General features: G+C 36.2%; 3 protein-coding genes across 5 annotated transcripts in view; 1 reads left to right on the top strand and 2 right to left on the bottom strand.

Moving 5' to 3' along the window:
• LOC107597066 (E3 ubiquitin-protein ligase LRSAM1-like) overlaps positions 1–2873 on the top strand; it is a 12621-nt gene extending 9748 nt beyond the window's left edge. For both annotated transcript variants that reach the window (XM_016287982.1, XM_016287988.1), the window contains exon 26: positions 2797–2873. The gene's annotated coding sequence lies outside the window, so the exon portion shown is untranslated. The remainder of the gene's footprint in view (positions 1–2796) is intronic.
• Positions 2498–8622, bottom strand: fkbp15a (FKBP prolyl isomerase family member 15a). Its single transcript, XM_016289227.1, has 18 exons — positions 8558–8622; positions 6721–6830; positions 6549–6627; positions 6386–6455; positions 5878–5952; positions 5693–5791; positions 5343–5492; positions 4905–4973; positions 4637–4780; positions 4438–4539; positions 4235–4322; positions 3979–4085; positions 3806–3904; positions 3708–3711; positions 3366–3571; positions 3221–3272; positions 2965–3137; positions 2498–2892 (listed from the first exon to the last, which is right to left on the bottom strand). The coding sequence occupies exons 1-18, from the start codon at positions 8620–8622 to the stop codon at positions 2737–2739; spliced, it is 1848 nt and encodes a 615-aa protein (XP_016144713.1). The 3' UTR covers positions 2498–2736.
• Positions 8623–9828: 1206 nt separating this feature from the next.
• LOC107597084 (carnitine O-acetyltransferase-like) lies at positions 9829–17074 on the bottom strand. 2 transcript variants are annotated; one of them, XM_016287997.1, is made up of 15 exons: positions 16935–17074; positions 16067–16345; positions 15870–15988; positions 14726–14779; positions 14412–14577; positions 13982–14156; positions 12799–12977; positions 12589–12689; positions 12372–12491; positions 12120–12242; positions 11886–11987; positions 11531–11564; positions 10850–10912; positions 10623–10760; positions 9829–10397 (listed from the first exon to the last, which is right to left on the bottom strand). In XM_016287997.1, the coding sequence occupies exons 1-15, from the start codon at positions 16959–16961 to the stop codon at positions 10182–10184; spliced, it is 1896 nt and encodes a 631-aa protein (XP_016143483.1). In that variant the 5' UTR covers positions 16962–17074; the 3' UTR covers positions 9829–10181. The 2 variants fall into 2 exon arrangements, with proteins under 2 accessions (XP_016143483.1, XP_016143487.1); XM_016288001.1 differs by lacking the exon at positions 11531–11564 and having other exon boundaries at positions 9830–10397; positions 11852–11987.
• Between the last annotated feature and the right edge of the window lie 625 nt (positions 17075–17699).

Consider the following 17699-nt stretch of genomic DNA (forward strand, 5'->3'; position numbering starts at 1 on the left):
CCCCCCCCCCCCCCCCAACTAAATTTTAAATATCTGCATGTTCTCTACAGTAAAGCTAAATCTGCATGCCCCGCCCTCCATGTTATTATATCAACATTGTTGTACAGTAAGACCAAATTTATCACCATTCAGGGATTTTTACATCAAGGACAATAGCTGTAATGTTAAAGTTTTAATCATCATTCTAATTTGATCAGAATTGGGGCATCACCCCACAGCTATAATGACAACAACACAGAGGAACTATATAATTGGAATCACTATCACAACAATTTTTTCCAGCTGATGAACGATAAAATATTTACAGGCCAATCAGAATCTGCCTCACTTTAAAGAGCTTGAGCATTTAAAGTGGCAGCTGACATAACTACAGTATGTGCTTATAATAAACAGATTGTCCGTTGGTGTGGATGCTAATACATTTATTGTTATAAAGTTGTCCTTATACTTGTGTTCTTGGTGTGAAAGGGCCAATACCCTGCAGTACCAGATAGGGCTGCACGATAAATCGAAATGGAATCGAGATCACGATTCGACAGAAGCTGCGATTGTCATGCGTATCTTTCAGTGAAGCACGGTTCTGTGATCAGCAGTAAATCTCCATCCACATCATCTCACAGAAGAATTTACTTCAAACACTCGACTGACGTTATGAAGTGAGTTTGGAGTAAAAATATGTTATTAAATGTGGTATTTTCACATGCTTTCAGATGGAGCAGCATTTACTTCACAGAGCCGTAGTTCACTGAGAAGCTGTGCAAACAGCTGTCATTATCGCAAACGATTTCTTCGATTTCAGAATCGCACAATAAAATCGTCTGCGATTTTTTTTTTTTTTTTGCGTAACTTGTCAGTGTTCTCTGTGTAGTAAATTCTGCTCTATCTGAAAGCAGCTGATGATTTCCTGCTGATTACAGAACCAGTGTAATGGTCTGGGTGTCTGTCCCTTTAAGACTCTGATTCGGGGTTTCCTCTGCCCCTGTACTTGTGTGAATATGCTGGGGGAAAACGCATTGTACTTTCTATCGTTTTGTTGCACACTTCCTTTAACATTAATACATAGGCTGATGGTGACCTGCATCGTGTGTTTCTTTCTTCCATAACGCACAATAGGTTACACCGGCATTACTAAAAATTGTGCATGACAATCACATTCGATTAATCGTGCAGCCCTAGTACCAGAGTATTTTAATACTTTCATTTTTAATGTAAGATTTAAAATTTTTGTTTAAATGTGACTCTTTAAATTTGAATTTCAACATTTAAATGTTTTTAACTGACTTGGCAACACAGCAGAATACACAATTATAGGTTGAAGGTGAAACCTTTCTGAAGGCACTGTACTTAAAACTCTCCAGACATTCATCCTAACATATGCACTGTTAGTCCTTTTTACATTGTCAACGATCCAGTTTTAAGCAACTTTACGCATTGCACACACCCAATAGTATTTCCTGTATCTGTGGACTTCTGTGAACCTCTCTTCATCCAAGTGCTCTTATATGCAAGTCTGCTTCTCACTGAACATGTACAGAATGAAAAAAGAACTTAATCTCTGTAATTAAACAATATTCATTTAATTTCCTATTTCAAGAATTAAGCTTTAAGTGTTTATCAGCATGATACAAACTTTTAATCTGTGTGCTTTTTGTGATACAGTTATGCTGTATGGATCAGACTGGACAAATACATCTTTTATTTGCTATGCATCTGCCATTTAAGAAAAAAAAATGAAATCGTCAGAATGTTTAGTAGAAGTAACTGTAGTATAAACTACCCTCTGGTGGCAGGTTATTATTAACTTATGTACACACTGTAGTCCTCCTGCTCTTATTTTATTTAATAAGAACTGATACAGTTTGTGGTAATTTTTTACAACACAAATGGCACCGTATCTGTGATATTATCAGTGAGATTGAATCTCTATGTTACATTCATTTACAATATATGTGCTGCCATTACGCGTTTTCCATTGTAAGTCTACATATTCATAATGTACTTTCTTTTTTTATTTAGGTTTTATAATTGTACCCAACCAACCACATCCATTGAAATGCTGCCTATTCATTTTGAAGTGTTATCACACCTGTCAGACCTCTGAAAAATAAACCTGCTAGACAATTTGTTCTAGAGTCCTTTTACAATTAAGAGGTTTATTTTTGCAACAGCATACTGCTGTTTAGATACATTTGTTTATATACACAAAATATCATAAGTGTTAGTTAGCAATTATGTTAGATTTTCTATTTACTTCTTACATTTTGCCTAGTGTCATTTTTATTTTCATGTTCAATAAATCAATATTAGTCAACAATTCCAGAATTCCTGAAATGTCAAGTTGATTAGATTAGTCTTTTGCAATCTTTTATAATTATAACTAAACCCTAAATAGTATATTAAATAATGTTCTCAAAGATAAACTCAAGTAAAGATTACATTTATGTGTATCTAGTTAACTTGACTTACAACCTTGTTAGTTATATCAAGTTGTGTCGTACTGCGTCAGGACACTGTTGTTATGGATCAGGGTTCTTCCAGTTCAATGACTGAAGAACTGCCTGCTTTGAAACACTGGGAAAGGATCAGCTGTCCACTGATTGGACATTAATTAGCCTTCTTAACTGTGATTGGACAGTAGCAATTCCCCTTTCAGGATCTCAGTATGTGAACCAATGCTTATGGCAGAACATACTGCAATATGCAGGTGTTCTGATCTACAGCATAAATGCTTCCTTTTTAATGTTGGCCTTTTCCCGCTATTTCATTGTTTTCCTTCTTCATGTGTTTGATTTGCAGACACTCTTCAGTTGACAAGTATTCTTCCTCTACTTTATCTTCATCTATGCCTGATTCAAGCTCCCGAGGTTCTGAGAGAAGTTTCACGGTGATACTCTGCATTGGAAAAGCAGGTGTCAGCAAAACCTGAAATCATTGTATAACTGAACCTGATTGGTTGAACAGTACCTTGATGGTGTTTTGGAGAATCTCAAGCACCGTGTGTCCGCTGTAAGATTCCTGTGAATCAAACTCTGTCCTGAGAGACTGAAACACTCCATTCAGCAATCGCTTCACCTGCACCAGATACACCAGCTCAGTTTCAGTACACTTTACTACAGCAAAATAAGAGCTTTTAACCCCTCATCTGAACAGCGTCTGATATTTTGCTTATAGATTTTCATACTAAAATATTTCAAATGAATGTAAATACAAGACTAAAGGCATTCTCCGTCTACCTGCTCTACCTGCCACTTCCTCTTCCTGTCTGACAGGATCTGCCAGAGAAAACTGGATGATGCTCGAATACTCTTATTCAAGCATTAAATTAGACAGGTTAAAAGCTTCGTATACACTCATATCATACACACCTGATCCAGATTCTCCTTTTCAGCCCTCAGATCTTGCATCTCCTCATCCGTGTTTTGTATGATGTCCTCCATCTGTTTGCACTTCTGCTTCTCTGCCCTCTGCTGCGAATTGAGCGCCTCCTGCTGCAGCTGATGTGCTTGTGTGGTGGAGGAATCCAATTCTCCCGACAAATGAACCTGAAAGAGAGACGATTTATGGCATTTTCCTGATCACGCCATTCTCCAGCACACACCTACAATCAGATCAACATGCAAACATAGCAACCAAGCGAGTTTAACATACATAAAATTATAATATACTGAGCTAATAAACCCACATGGCATAGTTTAGCAAGCACATACTCTCCTAAAACACAGATGGCATTTAAAAGGCTACTTATTTGCATCTAAACATTACAAAACGATCTTTATAATTAATAAAAGTATCCTTGTATTCAAACCTGAATGATTCTCTGAATGTTGTGTAGGATCATGTTTGTCTCTAAGGACACAGAGGAGAGTCTGAAAGAGAGGTGACCCTCTTTTTGCAGCTCATCCACCTGAGAACAATGAATCAAATCTCGTTTTTTTTTTTTTGAAAAATAAAATAATAATCCATATTGCACCAATATACCTTGCAGCTCAGCTGGTCCACCCTGCGTGCCAGCTTTTCAATAGCCAGCAGAATTTCTGTGTTGTGTTGGCGAGCATCAGACATCAAGAATGATGTGATATCAGGTGCTATTTAAAACATGTTTGCATTTAGTGTAAAAATGGCAGTGACAGCATGCAGTAATTTTAATTGCATGCTAATAATAATAATAATAAGTAAAATAAAGTGACATTTCAGCAAGTATTGCGTGTACAAAAGTAATAGGCTCAGATCTTACTTTGGTATGGAAAGTGCTGGGATGGGTAGACTGAGGCAAATGAATCTAGCTGTGTTGGAAAATAAGGATTTTGTCTGAAGGAATATGGCTGTTGATCCAAAAAAGAATTCATTATTATTATTATTGCAATACTGTTTTTTGTATTTTAATATATTTATATGTTTTGACGTCTCTCTCTCTTTCTCTATATATACAGTATATACATACAGATAGATAGATTGGCTGGTGTTCTCTTTTGGTGTGCTTGGAGATGTACTGAAGGTGTCAACTGATTCCCGACTACGTCGGACTTTGGAGAATTGAACCTACATTTAGATAAATATACAAACAAAAAAGGAGTTAGAGAGAGATTAAATATGTTTGCTGGTATATTAAATTATATTCACAATGTCAGTGCCTTACTCTATGAATCTCAACATCAAACACCAGAGTGCTGTTTGCTTGCACATGGTTAAGGACGCCCTTTGAACCATGACCCATACTAGGAGGGACGATAAGGAGCCGTCGACCTCCTTTCTGCATGCCAAGCATCCCGTCCTCCCATCCCTGTGAGAAAGAGCAATGTAAGAGCTTGATGGTACAACAGCTGACAGAACCAACATTTTTCTGTTATACTGTACATTTCTTTAATTATCATTTTAAAGCATTGTTGTGTTCAAGAGCTGCTCACCCTCTGAGCTTTGCCTGCTCCGACCTTTACTCGCTGCAGCTTTTCTTTGCCCAGATTGGAATCAAATACCTGAAAAAACAGACAGAGACACTGAACTTTTGCATTTATAGATCTCCAGCTGCACAGCAAACATGCCAGACAGACTCATTTAAATTGCCAGTGAACTGATTAGTTCAGTGAGTGCATGACTTATATTGAGCTGCGACTAATCAACAAGAATGTGCACCGTGAGCTGCTGTGTGCTACATGTGCTCAACTACTAAAAAGAAAGAACATACTGTGTACATTTAGGAAAAGTAGTGATTCCACTCAGCATCATTTACAAAGAATAGAAACTCCTCGAGAATTAAAAGATGCTATAAACTTTTTAACATTTATTTATTCTTTATTTTTTGATACAATGTAATTCATCTGTACAAAAATACCATGAATAATCACCTGTCCTAGAGAATGGTTCTGTAAAAGCCATCCAGAATAGGCCACCTCCACTGTGTCCCCGACATCAACAGCTTGACCTTCTCCTTGGACCAGGTCCTGAGTGACCAGAGAGTCTGACAAAGCCTCACTGTTCCACCGGGCCACACACACCTGAGAGAAACATGCTCAGAGGTCATTTCACCAAATACATAGTGCATCTGTATAATTTTAAGATGTTTGCATTATAGCAATTTTGCAGAACCCCGCAGCTTTGAAGTAAATAAGAGGCACACTTTGAGATACAGAATAATTTATTCCAAATCCAGAATGCATCAATCTTTATTAAACAAACAATTGAGTTTAAGTATTACCTCCTTACAGAACTCAGGCCTGGACTTTGCTGAGTCAAACATTAAAGACCAGTTTTGTTGCTGGTCATCATAGAAAGTGACATAGTTATAGGGCTGAACCTGTGGACAGGTATAAAGAGCTGATGAGTGCAGCATCTAACACAACAAAACACAGAAGAATAGAATAGAATAGAATCAACACTCACTGTGAGGACAAATCCACGATGGATTCGAGCTGTACTGATCTGCTTTTGTTTACTGTCGTACAACAGAATCTTGTACTATAAGTGCAGATAGAAAAAAATAATAAAAATTACCAAAGAAAATACGCAGTGAAAAAAAAACTTTAAAATGTATTTGAAATTAATTTATTTCATACTAAGTATACTTAAAATACATTTAGATATTTATGTACTTAAAGTTCCCTGAAATTGTACTTTTAGTATGCTAAATTATTATAATTAATACATTTGAACAACTCATTTTGTACTTCACGCACTTTAATTGTGCCGAAGTTGTGCTGCAGTCCAACTAAAGATATACTGAAGTATATTTGATTGTGTTAAAGTGGAACTATTGCAAGTATACTTCAGGTACACTGAATGTGTCAGTAAATATGTTCATAGATTTGAACTATACTTATTATTATAATGTATTTAACATTTATAATTTTTTTTTACTAGAGATAAGCTTCTGTTAATTAGCTTCTCTTACCTCTTTGGTGACATGGTTTCCTAAAACAGCAGCTCCTATCTTGCCTTGCTTTACATATTGTCCATTCACACTGGTGGAAAATCAAAGCTCATTTAAGAAATGTGTGAACTAATGCTCATTCAAAGTCTCATAAACATCCTTTAATTGCCATATTTATACTAACAAGCTGAATGCATGAACAGCTGCAGCAAACAACACAGCTGGAGCACATGGAGGAGGGATGGACTTCTGAGGAGGCGGGCCTTAAGAAAAACACTGATTAAACCATGAGCAATTATGTGCTCACATTAAGATTCAAAATGATCAGAAAAAGGCTATGCAACTATTTGCTGTACCACCTAATTTGGCACAGGACTTTTTGGGCTGTTTAGGGGCGGTGAATTGGAAAGACTCGTTTCCCTGACTCTCTGCTCGGTCCAGACCAAAGAGAGAGGCCAACTTTGCCCTATAGAAATGCAAACACACAAACACACACACACACACACACACACGTTATAGCTTTACATCTTTATAGCACTTAATGTAAATCATTTTTAACTTAATGCATACAGATGTAAAAATCTCACAATGTGAATTTGTCACATGCAACTTATTTTAAACTTTATCACAATTACCCATTTAATGTTTTACAGCTTTCAAACAGCCTTCCGTATTTATCTAATCTGTTGTGATTTTAAATCCTAATGAATGTTTCAAATGTATGAAAACAAGCTATAGTTCACTTCTCAGTTGAAAACCATCTATGTAGACTTTCAATTAACAAAAACAACAGAAGAATTATGTTATGTGCAAATTACACAGCACATGTTTTGACAGAACATTGAACCTATCCACAGATGCCATTGCTAGAATAGCCAGATGCAGCCTGTTGAAAATACACTGTCAACAATATTGCAAGTGAAAAGTTCAACATGCTAATATTTCAAAATATTATTTACTTTAAAAATGACAATAAGTTACTACATTGATGGCATGCACACAAGAATCACCGGAACCAGCATGGATCAGAACTACAATTACAGAACAACAAGGTTCTGTCTAGCATCTATGATTAAATCCACATGAAAGAAGACACATTAGACCTGTTTGCACTGACCCTTGGACCTCTCTCCACAGATAGTCAGTGTCCCATACAGCTGACATGGCCATTATATATATATATATATACAAAAAGTATATATATATATATATATATATATATATATATATATATATATAGTAAGAAAAAAACATGTTCTTTTTTGCTCTATATATCTGTTAAATTAAATCAGAACATTTAACATAAATTCCAGTCACCTTAAGAAAAATTACACTTTGTCATTTAAAACTGAGTTTGGAGTTTAAAACCTCCCTTTTTTTTTCTCAACCCCCCTTTCATGTAGTCAAGTTGTTAACCTAAAATCTGAGGTAAAGAAAGAAAAAGAAAGGAAGGAAGGAAGAAAGAAAGAAATTGACATTATGGCTTTGAAAAGATCTTTTAAGTGAGAGTTCAGATGTACCTATTCTACATTCCTTTCATCAATAACATTTGATAAGATTGAGGTTAAATGTTAAATTTATTCTTATAGTGTTATCAGGAAATGAAAAAAAAAACATGAACATTTCTGTGCAGGACATGGAGTACTCTAAGAAAATTAAGAGAATAAAAGCTATAATTAAAGAATTGAAGGGAAACGACACCTTAAGCTTCTCTCTTAAACTAATGTTATTGTGTTAGCTATATTAACAATGTAAAGCACTTTGAGTGCTTTGAAAAGCGCTTTATAAATGTAAGGAATTATTATTATTATTATTAAAATTTGACAACAAATAAAAACACTATTTTCACATTAAATAAAGCTTGTACAAAATCACAGGTTGAGCTTAATGAGACATGATCAGGCTATAATACAATAAACAGACTCACTTCAGTAGTATCGTTTTAAAAAACACACTCTAAAAAATGCTGGGTTGTTTCAACCCAACTTTGGGTCAAATATGGACTAACCCAACTTTTGGGTTAGTCCATATTTGACCCAAAGATGGGTTGAAACAACCCAGCATTTTTAGAGTGCAATAATTCTATAACATAATTTAATTAAAATTATTAAAATATGTTATTTAACACTTGTTAATTCAAAGATTAGGCTATGAGTGCGACAACAACATGATATATTCTTTCATAACACTTACCCACTTTTAGGACACAGAAAGTCTCCATCGTTATAATCAGGAATAATGTCTTTAACTTTTTCCATACTATAATTTTTGAGTATTGTACAACTGGATGTTTTCTTAATTTGCTGGTGTTTTTTCAATTTGCATGTGTTTTCTTAAGTTGCAGCGCGTTGAGCTCTCTCGGCCACCGTAATTTTCACATTAAATAAAGCTTGTACAAAATCACAGGTTGAGCTTAATGAGACATAATCAGGCTATAATACAATAAACAGACTCACTTCAGTAGTATCGTTTTAAAAAACACACTCTAAAAATGCTGGGTTGTTTCAACCCAACTTTGGGTCAAATATGGACTAACCCAAGGGTGCAATAATTCTATAACATAATTTAATTAAAATTATTAAAATATGTTATTTAACACTTGTTAATTCAAAGATTAGGCTATGAGTGCGACAACAACATGATATATTCTTTCATAACACTTACCCACTTTTAGGACACAGAAAGTCTCCATCGTTATAATCAGGAATAATGTCTTTAACTTTTTCCATACTATAATTTTTGAGTATTGTACAACTGAGTCAACAGCGCAGGGTTCTGTGCGATATGATGAGCACAGGTAAGCGCGAGGACACTCACTGATAACCACAACACACACACACACACACACACACACACACACGAGCATGTGTGACAGATAATAGGGGATCGTTTGAGACTCCAATGGGTCAGTGATTAAACTGCAGCTTTGAAAGATTGTTATATAAATGTCGCATTAAAAAAAAAAAATGAATAAAATGAAAACAGTTTATCTGATCCATGATGCATATAACAATATGTAATGTTGTAAAATTCATGTTCAACGAAAGGTAAACCAGAACATATATAGTAATTGTTACTCATCAATTCTTATATTTATTACAAGACACAGAGTCCATAGTTGAGTAGGTCTATTTCTTCTCTGATAAATATTTATTTGGGGGTGTCCATATGTAAAAACCATTGCAGTGATATTTTACATAATTATATATGCAACATTACATAGACCCAAAGAAGACAGTTATACACAGTAACATTATGCACAAGAACAACTTTTGATGAATAATGACCAAATCTAAACAGAATTTAAAATGTTATTAAAGACTTGATATTTATTAAAAATGTGTTAATGTGCAAATTTACAACATTGAACAAAGAACTAAGAAACCAATGCTTTGCAAATGTCACTATTTACATTATGGCAATTAAAACATTTTTCTGTATTTAATTACATTTAATATCTAAAATACAATAAAGAATCACATGCGCTTTTTTTTAACCACAGGTTCACCATAATGCACATAATCTCAATACAAACAAAAAGAAAAAAGAAATCAGCAAAACCTGTTGACAAACCTAATTGATCTGTTTGTTTGAACAAACAAAAGCCAAAGCACATAAACATATAAAAGTTAAGGATTATTATTGTGTTAAGGCTTGTCAAAGACCGCAGTCCAGTGGAGTCCAGGCAACTCTGGTCTGGACTGGTCAAATGCTAAATAAAAATCTTCTTAAAATTTCTGTCCTTTTGAATGCTGTTGTAAACTCAAATGTCTCGACTGAACTGGTCAAAGATCAAGTCTAATTGACATAATCATCTTTAAAGCTTGGCTTTGGGCGTCTGCTCCAGCAGGGTCTTCATGTCTAACAGCGCGTCTTCTAGTGCTTGGGCCAGACGTGCTGCGTTAGTGTCCTGGCAGCTGTTGAAAGCAGAGACTGAAAAGTTAATGTGGGCATCCATGGGATTGTAGCACACACCATAACCATCTGGTACCACCGGGCCAAAGCACATCACACAGTCAGTTTTTGCTGGCACCTAGGAGAGTGGAAAAATTAAAAAGCACAATTCAAGCCTTTGTAAGATCATGAATTTTACATGATCTGATGATTTCAGGTTTACAGCAATATGATTTGAGCAGATTTGAAGAGTCAGTTGTTGTTAATGGCACAGTACATGCAATACTAAACAGGGTTTGTTCTGCATATAAGGGTTTATTAGCATGCACATAACCCTGGACCAGAGAGCTTTGTTTGACAGTACCTGGCTGGTGGAGAGGTTGAAGTGCAGTGCCACAGCATATGAGGTATCCATGAATATCTCTGGCAGGGCGGCCAGGTCCTCAATAGCCTGCAATTTCAGTCCGAGCATATGTCTGTCGATGGCTTGACCTCGGATGGCCTGAGGGATATATTTAGTGCAGACCAATAATGACTGATACACATACTTACAGGTGATCAGCTGAACATCACCAGCATGCATTTACTCACCATGTCTGTGTAAGCTCTGTGTGCTTTAACTGCTTTGTCTAGCAGAGCCACTTTCTCTGTGTTCTGTCAATCAAAATTAGATTGTTACATTTTCTCTCATGCTGGATCAAATGCAATTGAAAAATAATAAGATGGTTTTGATATTGATAATCAAAAAGACAAGCTCCATAGCAAGATATTTGTATGATGTTGCATCATGATGTAAACTACTGTTCAAAGGTTTCTTTGTAATGTTTTTGAAAGACGTCTCAAGACTGCATTTATTTAATAAAAACTAAAAATTGCTATTGCTTTTTAAATAGCCATTTTCTATTTCTATATCTATTTCAGTATATTTGATTTACTCCTGTAATGGGAAAGCGTAATTGTCAGAAGCCATTACTCCAGTCTTTAGTGTCACATGATCCTTCAGAAATCATTCTAATATGCTGATTTGGTGCTAAAGATACATTTCTTCTTATTACTATTCTCAGTGTTTTGCTGCTTAATAATATCTTTGTGGAAACACTGATACAGTTTTTCAGTATTCTTTGATGAATAGAAAGTAAAAAATTAAAATTAAAACTTTACTATCATATTAATTTCTTTCCAAAAACATTATCTTACTGACCCACAAACTTGGGAACTGTAGTGTAATGCAAATGTGGATTCAACCAAAATGTCTACTAGAGGTGTCCATACATGTTTGGCTGGGTCATCCATGGCCTTGACAAATTTAGCCGAGTCAATGGACGTTGAGCGTATAGTGGCCGCCAGAATTATGTCTGATCAATGTGTCCTGGCTGAATATATGTATCTATTTCTTTCAAAAAAGATCCCAGATAGTATAGTATAGTTTAGTGATCCCAAACCTTTGAACTGCGGTGTATATTAGCTTATTACATGGCTCTGTGGAATACTTGATTCTGATTGGTTAGTCGCTCTTACTGACCCACAAACTTGGGAACTGTAGTGTAATGCAAATGTGGATTCAACCAAAATGTCTACTAGAGGTGTCCATACATGTTTGGCTGGGTCATCCATGGCCTTGACAAATTTAGCCGAGTCAATGGACGTTGAGCGTATAGTGTCGGTTCGGCCCAGTCTGAACATGCGGAGGGAAGCGCTCTCATAGGTAGGACAACAGCACTTGTAAAACCTGAAACAGAGAGTTTGTGAATTAACTGAATAAGCTAAACTAATCATTAACTTCCTAATAATAACAGAAGGATGTTACAGTTAAGAAATAAATACAGTAAACACCATTAATAGCAGTGCTGGTGAAGTTTACCTGTAGTATGCCAGCTGGAGAGCAACCTGAATAAAGACATCAGGGCTCATCTTCTGCGACTTTGGGAAATCTTTGCCAAAATGGGAAAACACACTGACTTTCATGTCCAAGTCATGTACCATTCTGCAGAGAAGGAGAAGAGAAACCTTCAAACTTTCAACATTTAACATACTGCAATGTTGCTTGTCCAATAAAACAACCAATCAAAATGTTGGTAATAGAAAGACTGAGTGGAATGTCTCGATTTCTTACATGTTCATGTTTTGTTTGGCCTCCTCAATGTCCTTTTTGATCTCTGGCGTGATGTTGAATCGAAGCTTCTGTGGCATACGCAGCGGGACCATTGGGGTACGGACCATCTCTGACGACTTCCTGTACAAATATGTGGTAAATCTTATTAGCGTTAGCCATACTTACAATCTAGCCATGGGAAAACCACTTTTCCACATTTAATCACTGTTAATCTTACATGTATTGCACCACATGGTCGATCAGTGACACGATGGGAGGGCCCTCAGCGGGGGCGTGTTCATAGATCAGCCCACATGTCCCGTCCTCTCCAATAATAAACTAGAAACCATATTAATCATCATGACAGTATCAGGATCTTGATACATTTGATGTTTTAGGCTTTATTTCTCAGTGAGAGTTCACACACATCAACTCGTGGGTCTCTAACCTGCAATGTTTTGTCAAACCAGCGATTTCCACTGTTCCACCTGCTTCCCCCTCCATGCAGCATCTGAACTCCAGCACGGGTGCGGTACATGTCATCAGACGCACACGGCAAGGGGGCATCCAGACAGACTGTAAAGATACTCTTCTGAATGGCTCTCACAGACTCTTTGTTTGTTTTATCTGAAAGTGACACAAAATAAATTAAGAATCACCCTAAGTTTAACCCTAACCCTACATTGATTTTCTTTTAATGAACTGAAAGCCTGTAGAACAGCTACAGTAACAACTTTAATATTATGCCGCCAAAATTATGTCTGATCAATGTGTCCTGGCTGAATATATGTATCTATTTCTTTCAAAAAAGATCCCAGATAGTATAGTATAGTTTAGTGATCCCAAACCTTTGAACTGCGGTGTATATTAGCTTATTACATGGCTCTGTGGAATACTTGATTCTGATTGGTTAGTCGCGACATTCCGAGGTATGTTATCGCTCGTTATTACACGGCTCTGTGGAATACTTGATTCTGATTGGTCAGTCGCGACATTCCGAGGTATGTTATCCCTCGATAACAACCGGTAAAAGCTAATAACACAGGCTCATCCAGGTAACAGCAGTCGGCGCTGTACTCTTGCTTAAACTATTTTCTCTTGGTGAAAGCTTTGCGTTTGTTTAGCTAATAAAATATTAAAACTCGATTCAAAATGGTGTACAACTATTTAATTATGTCATCCTGGTATCGCGGACTCGCTCTTGTTTCATACAAACGCAGCTGCTGCCATTTTGCTACGATTGTTTTGTACACTGTAATGGATTATAAGAGAACTAACAAACTGGTAAGGTTTTAAAACATTTTCGTCTTAATTCTTTTATTGCCTTAATTATTTTTGTGGTGAAATGTTGTGTAATAAGTGGTTTGACTGCACCGTTTCCCTTAAATGTCCGTCTAGTTTGAATTTGCCGCTTGCTCGCAACTGCTGTCTTCACGGAAGCTTTGCGTTCAAATATTTCAACTCAAATCAATATTTTGCGTCTAATTATTTACTTATGTGGCAAGTAGCCGTGTAATAAGCGGGATAATGTACATCCAGCCGGTTGATGTACATTATCCCTTACTTATCAAAGATTTAGTTCCTAGCACTGAAGACACGAATATGTCTAGCTAAGTGTTGGCAGTGCCTACCCTTAATGAGGTTGTTGTAAGCTTTGCCCCAGCTGTTGCGGTGGTTGGAGGTGAGGATGCCAATAGGCTCTTTGTTGGTCTGTAAAGAGGAGCTCCAGATCTTCTCCAGCTGTATGTAGATCTGGTCTACGGTCAGTGGCGTGCCATCACTGTTATATACATCCAGCACAAAGAACTGCATAATGAGAGAGAAAAAAACAAACAAACAATAAAACAGTAAGTTGTATGATTCTAGCATGGCACTAACAGATCACAGTCCTGGATGCAAGAAAATGTATTAAATGCATTAAATGTCTTTTTTAATAAAAGAAATGCAAAACATATTTTTTTATATTTCTTAAATAATGTATACATTTTTGTCCCCCAATTTACCTACCATTGGAAGTTACATTTGGGACAGGGACTATTATATTTTCTAACATGGACAGACCTGAAAGTTGTGCACTACAGTGATATGTGTGGGGGGTCTCTTGTCCAAGGCATAGTTGACCACGTTGTCCCTCTTTGTTCCAGGGATCCGGCAAGACGAGAGCACTTGATAGTACTGGTTCATACACAGTGACTTTCCACCCAGATACTCCACTGGCAATGTTTCACTAATCAAAAAGGAAAGACATTACATCTGACTGGACCATCTGTACTTTATACATGATGAATTTAACAAATAGTAATAATCATGGTTATCTAAACAAAGGACTGAATGACTTATGACTGCACAGGAAAAGTAAGAAATGTATCACTCACTTGTCAATCATGCTCTTGAAATCTAAAACTCCAGCGATTAATTTTGCTGCATATCTGTGAGGAAAAAATACTTTTACTTTCTTACAGTCATTTTAAACACGTTTAACATCAACATACTGCAAATGAATACTTCTACTATAAATACAGGGAGCCTGCTGTGCTGTATGACTTATGATATTGACAGAACACACCTTACTGCTGATCTGTGACCAGTTTTAGCAGACATATGTGAAAGCTGTCATTACAGTTAATGTGGGGAGACTGGCTTTAGGCCAGCACTTTACTGAGAGCAACAATTTGTACTCTCCGAATTGCAAAGCTCAACTTTGCAAGAGAGGGTTAGTCTGTATAAAGGTCACCATAGAGGTAACTGAAAACAACTGCCTCACCCTGCAATAATGCCACTCTGGGTCACTGCGTGTGGATGTAATTCATGTGAATGACCGTTGAATAATATTTACAATGTGTCAAAGTTCCTGTAACTGGCACTAGCAACACCAAGGTCAAAATATAAAATAAATATAAATATAATATAAACATGCAAAAAATAATAAGTATTTTTAACCCCACTGGTAAACATTTTTTAACCTTTTTTTAAAGCATACATTTAACAAACTTTTGTAAGGTTTATACTTTAGACAACAACAACAACAAAAACTATTTGGCAACATATTAAGAAAAATCAACTAAATTCTTAATGTATGAAATATATCTAAAAACTATTTTTGTTATATTTATTATCTAAAGTTTGCTTGTTGATTTTTAGATAATTGACTGGATAATGCATATGAAATATATTTATATGTTAAAATATAAACATTTGATATTTTTAAGTCAAATATATCAATAAATACATAAAATACTAAAAGTGCATGCCTTTAATCGGTTTCATAATTATCTATGCATATACTGTACATATATTTTAAAATATAAATATCTTAGATTTTAAGTAAAATATATTTACACATAAATATATAAATAAAACATTTTAAACAATTCATTGTATGCCTTTAATCAGTTTCTATTAAAAACGTTGTAGGCACATAACAACACACTTTTAGTTCTAAAGAACAATTATAGACCAACTAAATGACCTATGTTAAATTTAATTGACTATTCGTATATGAATCCACACTGGTCTGACCTCATTTGGCCTTGGCGGTCACTGAACTCCATACGGGGGAGGACGACCCCAGGACTTGAATAGACGACAACAGGCATCCGGTAGTCTAGGTAGGCTGTTTGTAACCACCAGTCAGAGAGCTAGCAGTGGAAACGATAGAGAGAGAATGAGACCTAAGAAGAAGCCCTTTAAAAAAAGGCACCTAACAAGTTTATTACCCAGTTCTCCATCTTCTTGGCTCGTTGTTCCAGGCCCTTCTGTAGTCTCTCTCCTACACCGCCCGGCTTCTGAAACTCCTCCAGCAGCTGCCAGGTGTGATTCAGCTCCTCCGGGTCCACGATGGGCGTCAGGGCAGCCAGATAGCGTTCGCATGTTTGTTGCAGTGGTGGCACTGGAAGCTTAGGCAGACCCTCCTGGTGGGCCAAGTAGCGACCAGCGATCCGTGTCACGGACACTGGCTTCACCAGGCCAGAGGGTTTCACCATGCCAGCCTTGACCTAAAAATATCCCAGAAGATATAAAACCAGCTTTATTATATCAAAGATCATAAAGATACATAGATAATATAGAACTTCTTAGTTCTCAATGACTGACATGTTAATAGTTGAATCACTTTTTTTTTATCAGTTTCTCCTTCGAAATAGATAATATGACACTTTGGCATTGGTCTAAGGTATTATTATATTAGTATACAGTAGTGCAATTAGTCCTGATAATTTAGTGCACATTAACAAGCTAATACAGTCCAACATTTATAAATAACTGGAAATGTTACCTGTAATACATATACAACACATGACTGGCAGTAATGCAACGTGTAACAAGATTCTTGCGCTGTCATTAAAAAACTAAAGACCATTTACACATTGACACGATGTGTTAGGTACCTGCCTTAAGTATTTAAGCAACTGTCAGTGAACATTGTTTCTATCATTGCCATGAACTGTATCGGCACTTCCTACTGTCCTTAGTACTACCGCTATCTAAACCATAAACAACATGAATGTCAGGCAGCTACCCTTGTTTGTGTCAAATAAAAAAATTCGACCATGTTTAAAAACCCGGCCATATGTAATGGTTACTCACCATCGTCCTGGCAAGAATGCCCAACATTACTGAAGTTCACTAAAACGCCCCCAAATCAAGTCCTGAGAGGAGAGACAGAAACGACCAGTTCGGTCAGAGTCCACTGAAGGCAGATCCCACGAGCGCCATCGCTGCTGCACTGCTGCGCTTCACCGCTAGACGGCGCTCGAGTCACAAACACACGCCAAGCCCAGCCCCTTTTGCGTCTTCATTCTGCTTCTCAATGATAATCTGAAAGTCATCTTGATGAAAAAAAAAGCCTTCAATCTATTTATTAACTAAATTCCACATTTATAATCCAAATTAGACTCCAAGGTCCAGAATTAAATATCCCAATACCTTTTCTCCTCCCAAATGAACATTGAACTAAGATTTTTTTTTTATGCTTTAAACGACATATACAACACAAGACAAAGCCAGAGTAACAAAGAATAAAAGAAAAAAAATATATATATATACATACATATATACACACACACACACACACACACACAATCAGAGACATGCATGACCTTTACATTACCCAAAGATTTTGAAGACAGAAAACAAACTGACAGTTTTAATTGCCTTTCTATTAGTACTATATTGAATAGTACACAAGTAATTTTCCAACTCTTTAAAAAAACACTGTAAAACAGGGTTTTTTGTTAGAAAATTTACACTTATGAATGTGAAACTTAACCAACAAAATAAATAGATCAATAACAAAAACTTCGTTATTTACATTATCATACTTAAAATATCCAAAAACTACATTTTCGAAAT

This window comes from Sinocyclocheilus grahami, unplaced genomic scaffold, assembly GCF_001515645.1.
Source record: "Sinocyclocheilus grahami isolate Dianchi unplaced genomic scaffold, SAMN03320097.WGS_v1.1 scaffold12.1, whole genome shotgun sequence".
NCBI classification, from domain to species: domain Eukaryota; kingdom Metazoa; phylum Chordata; class Actinopteri; order Cypriniformes; family Cyprinidae; genus Sinocyclocheilus; species Sinocyclocheilus grahami.

What these genes read in the sequence shown, in the direction of transcription:
- fkbp15a (XM_016289227.1), bottom strand. Translation starts at nt 8,622, where the DNA reads ATGGAAAAAGTTAAAGACATTATTCCTGATTATAACGATGGAGACTTT. An exon ending in GTCCTGTGCCAAATTAGGTG is followed by an intron (nt 6,628 to 6,720) that starts GTACAGCAAATA and finishes GTTTTTCTTAAG; the next exon opens with GCCCGCCTCCTCAGAAGTCC. An exon ending in AGAGCAGGTAGACGGAGAAT is followed by an intron (nt 3,138 to 3,220) that starts GCCTTTAGTCTT and finishes TGTTCAGATGAG; the next exon opens with GGGTTAAAAGCTCTTATTTT.
- LOC107597084 (XM_016287997.1), bottom strand. Translation starts at nt 16,961, where the DNA reads ATGTTGGGCATTCTTGCCAGGACGATG. An exon ending in TTCAAGAGCATGATTGACAA is followed by an intron (nt 14,578 to 14,725) that starts GTGAGTGATACA and finishes CTTTTTGATTAG; the next exon opens with TGAAACATTGCCAGTGGAGT. An exon ending in CTCCAGCTGGCATACTACAG is followed by an intron (nt 11,988 to 12,119) that starts GTAAACTTCACC and finishes TCTCTGTTTCAG; the next exon opens with GTTTTACAAGTGCTGTTGTC.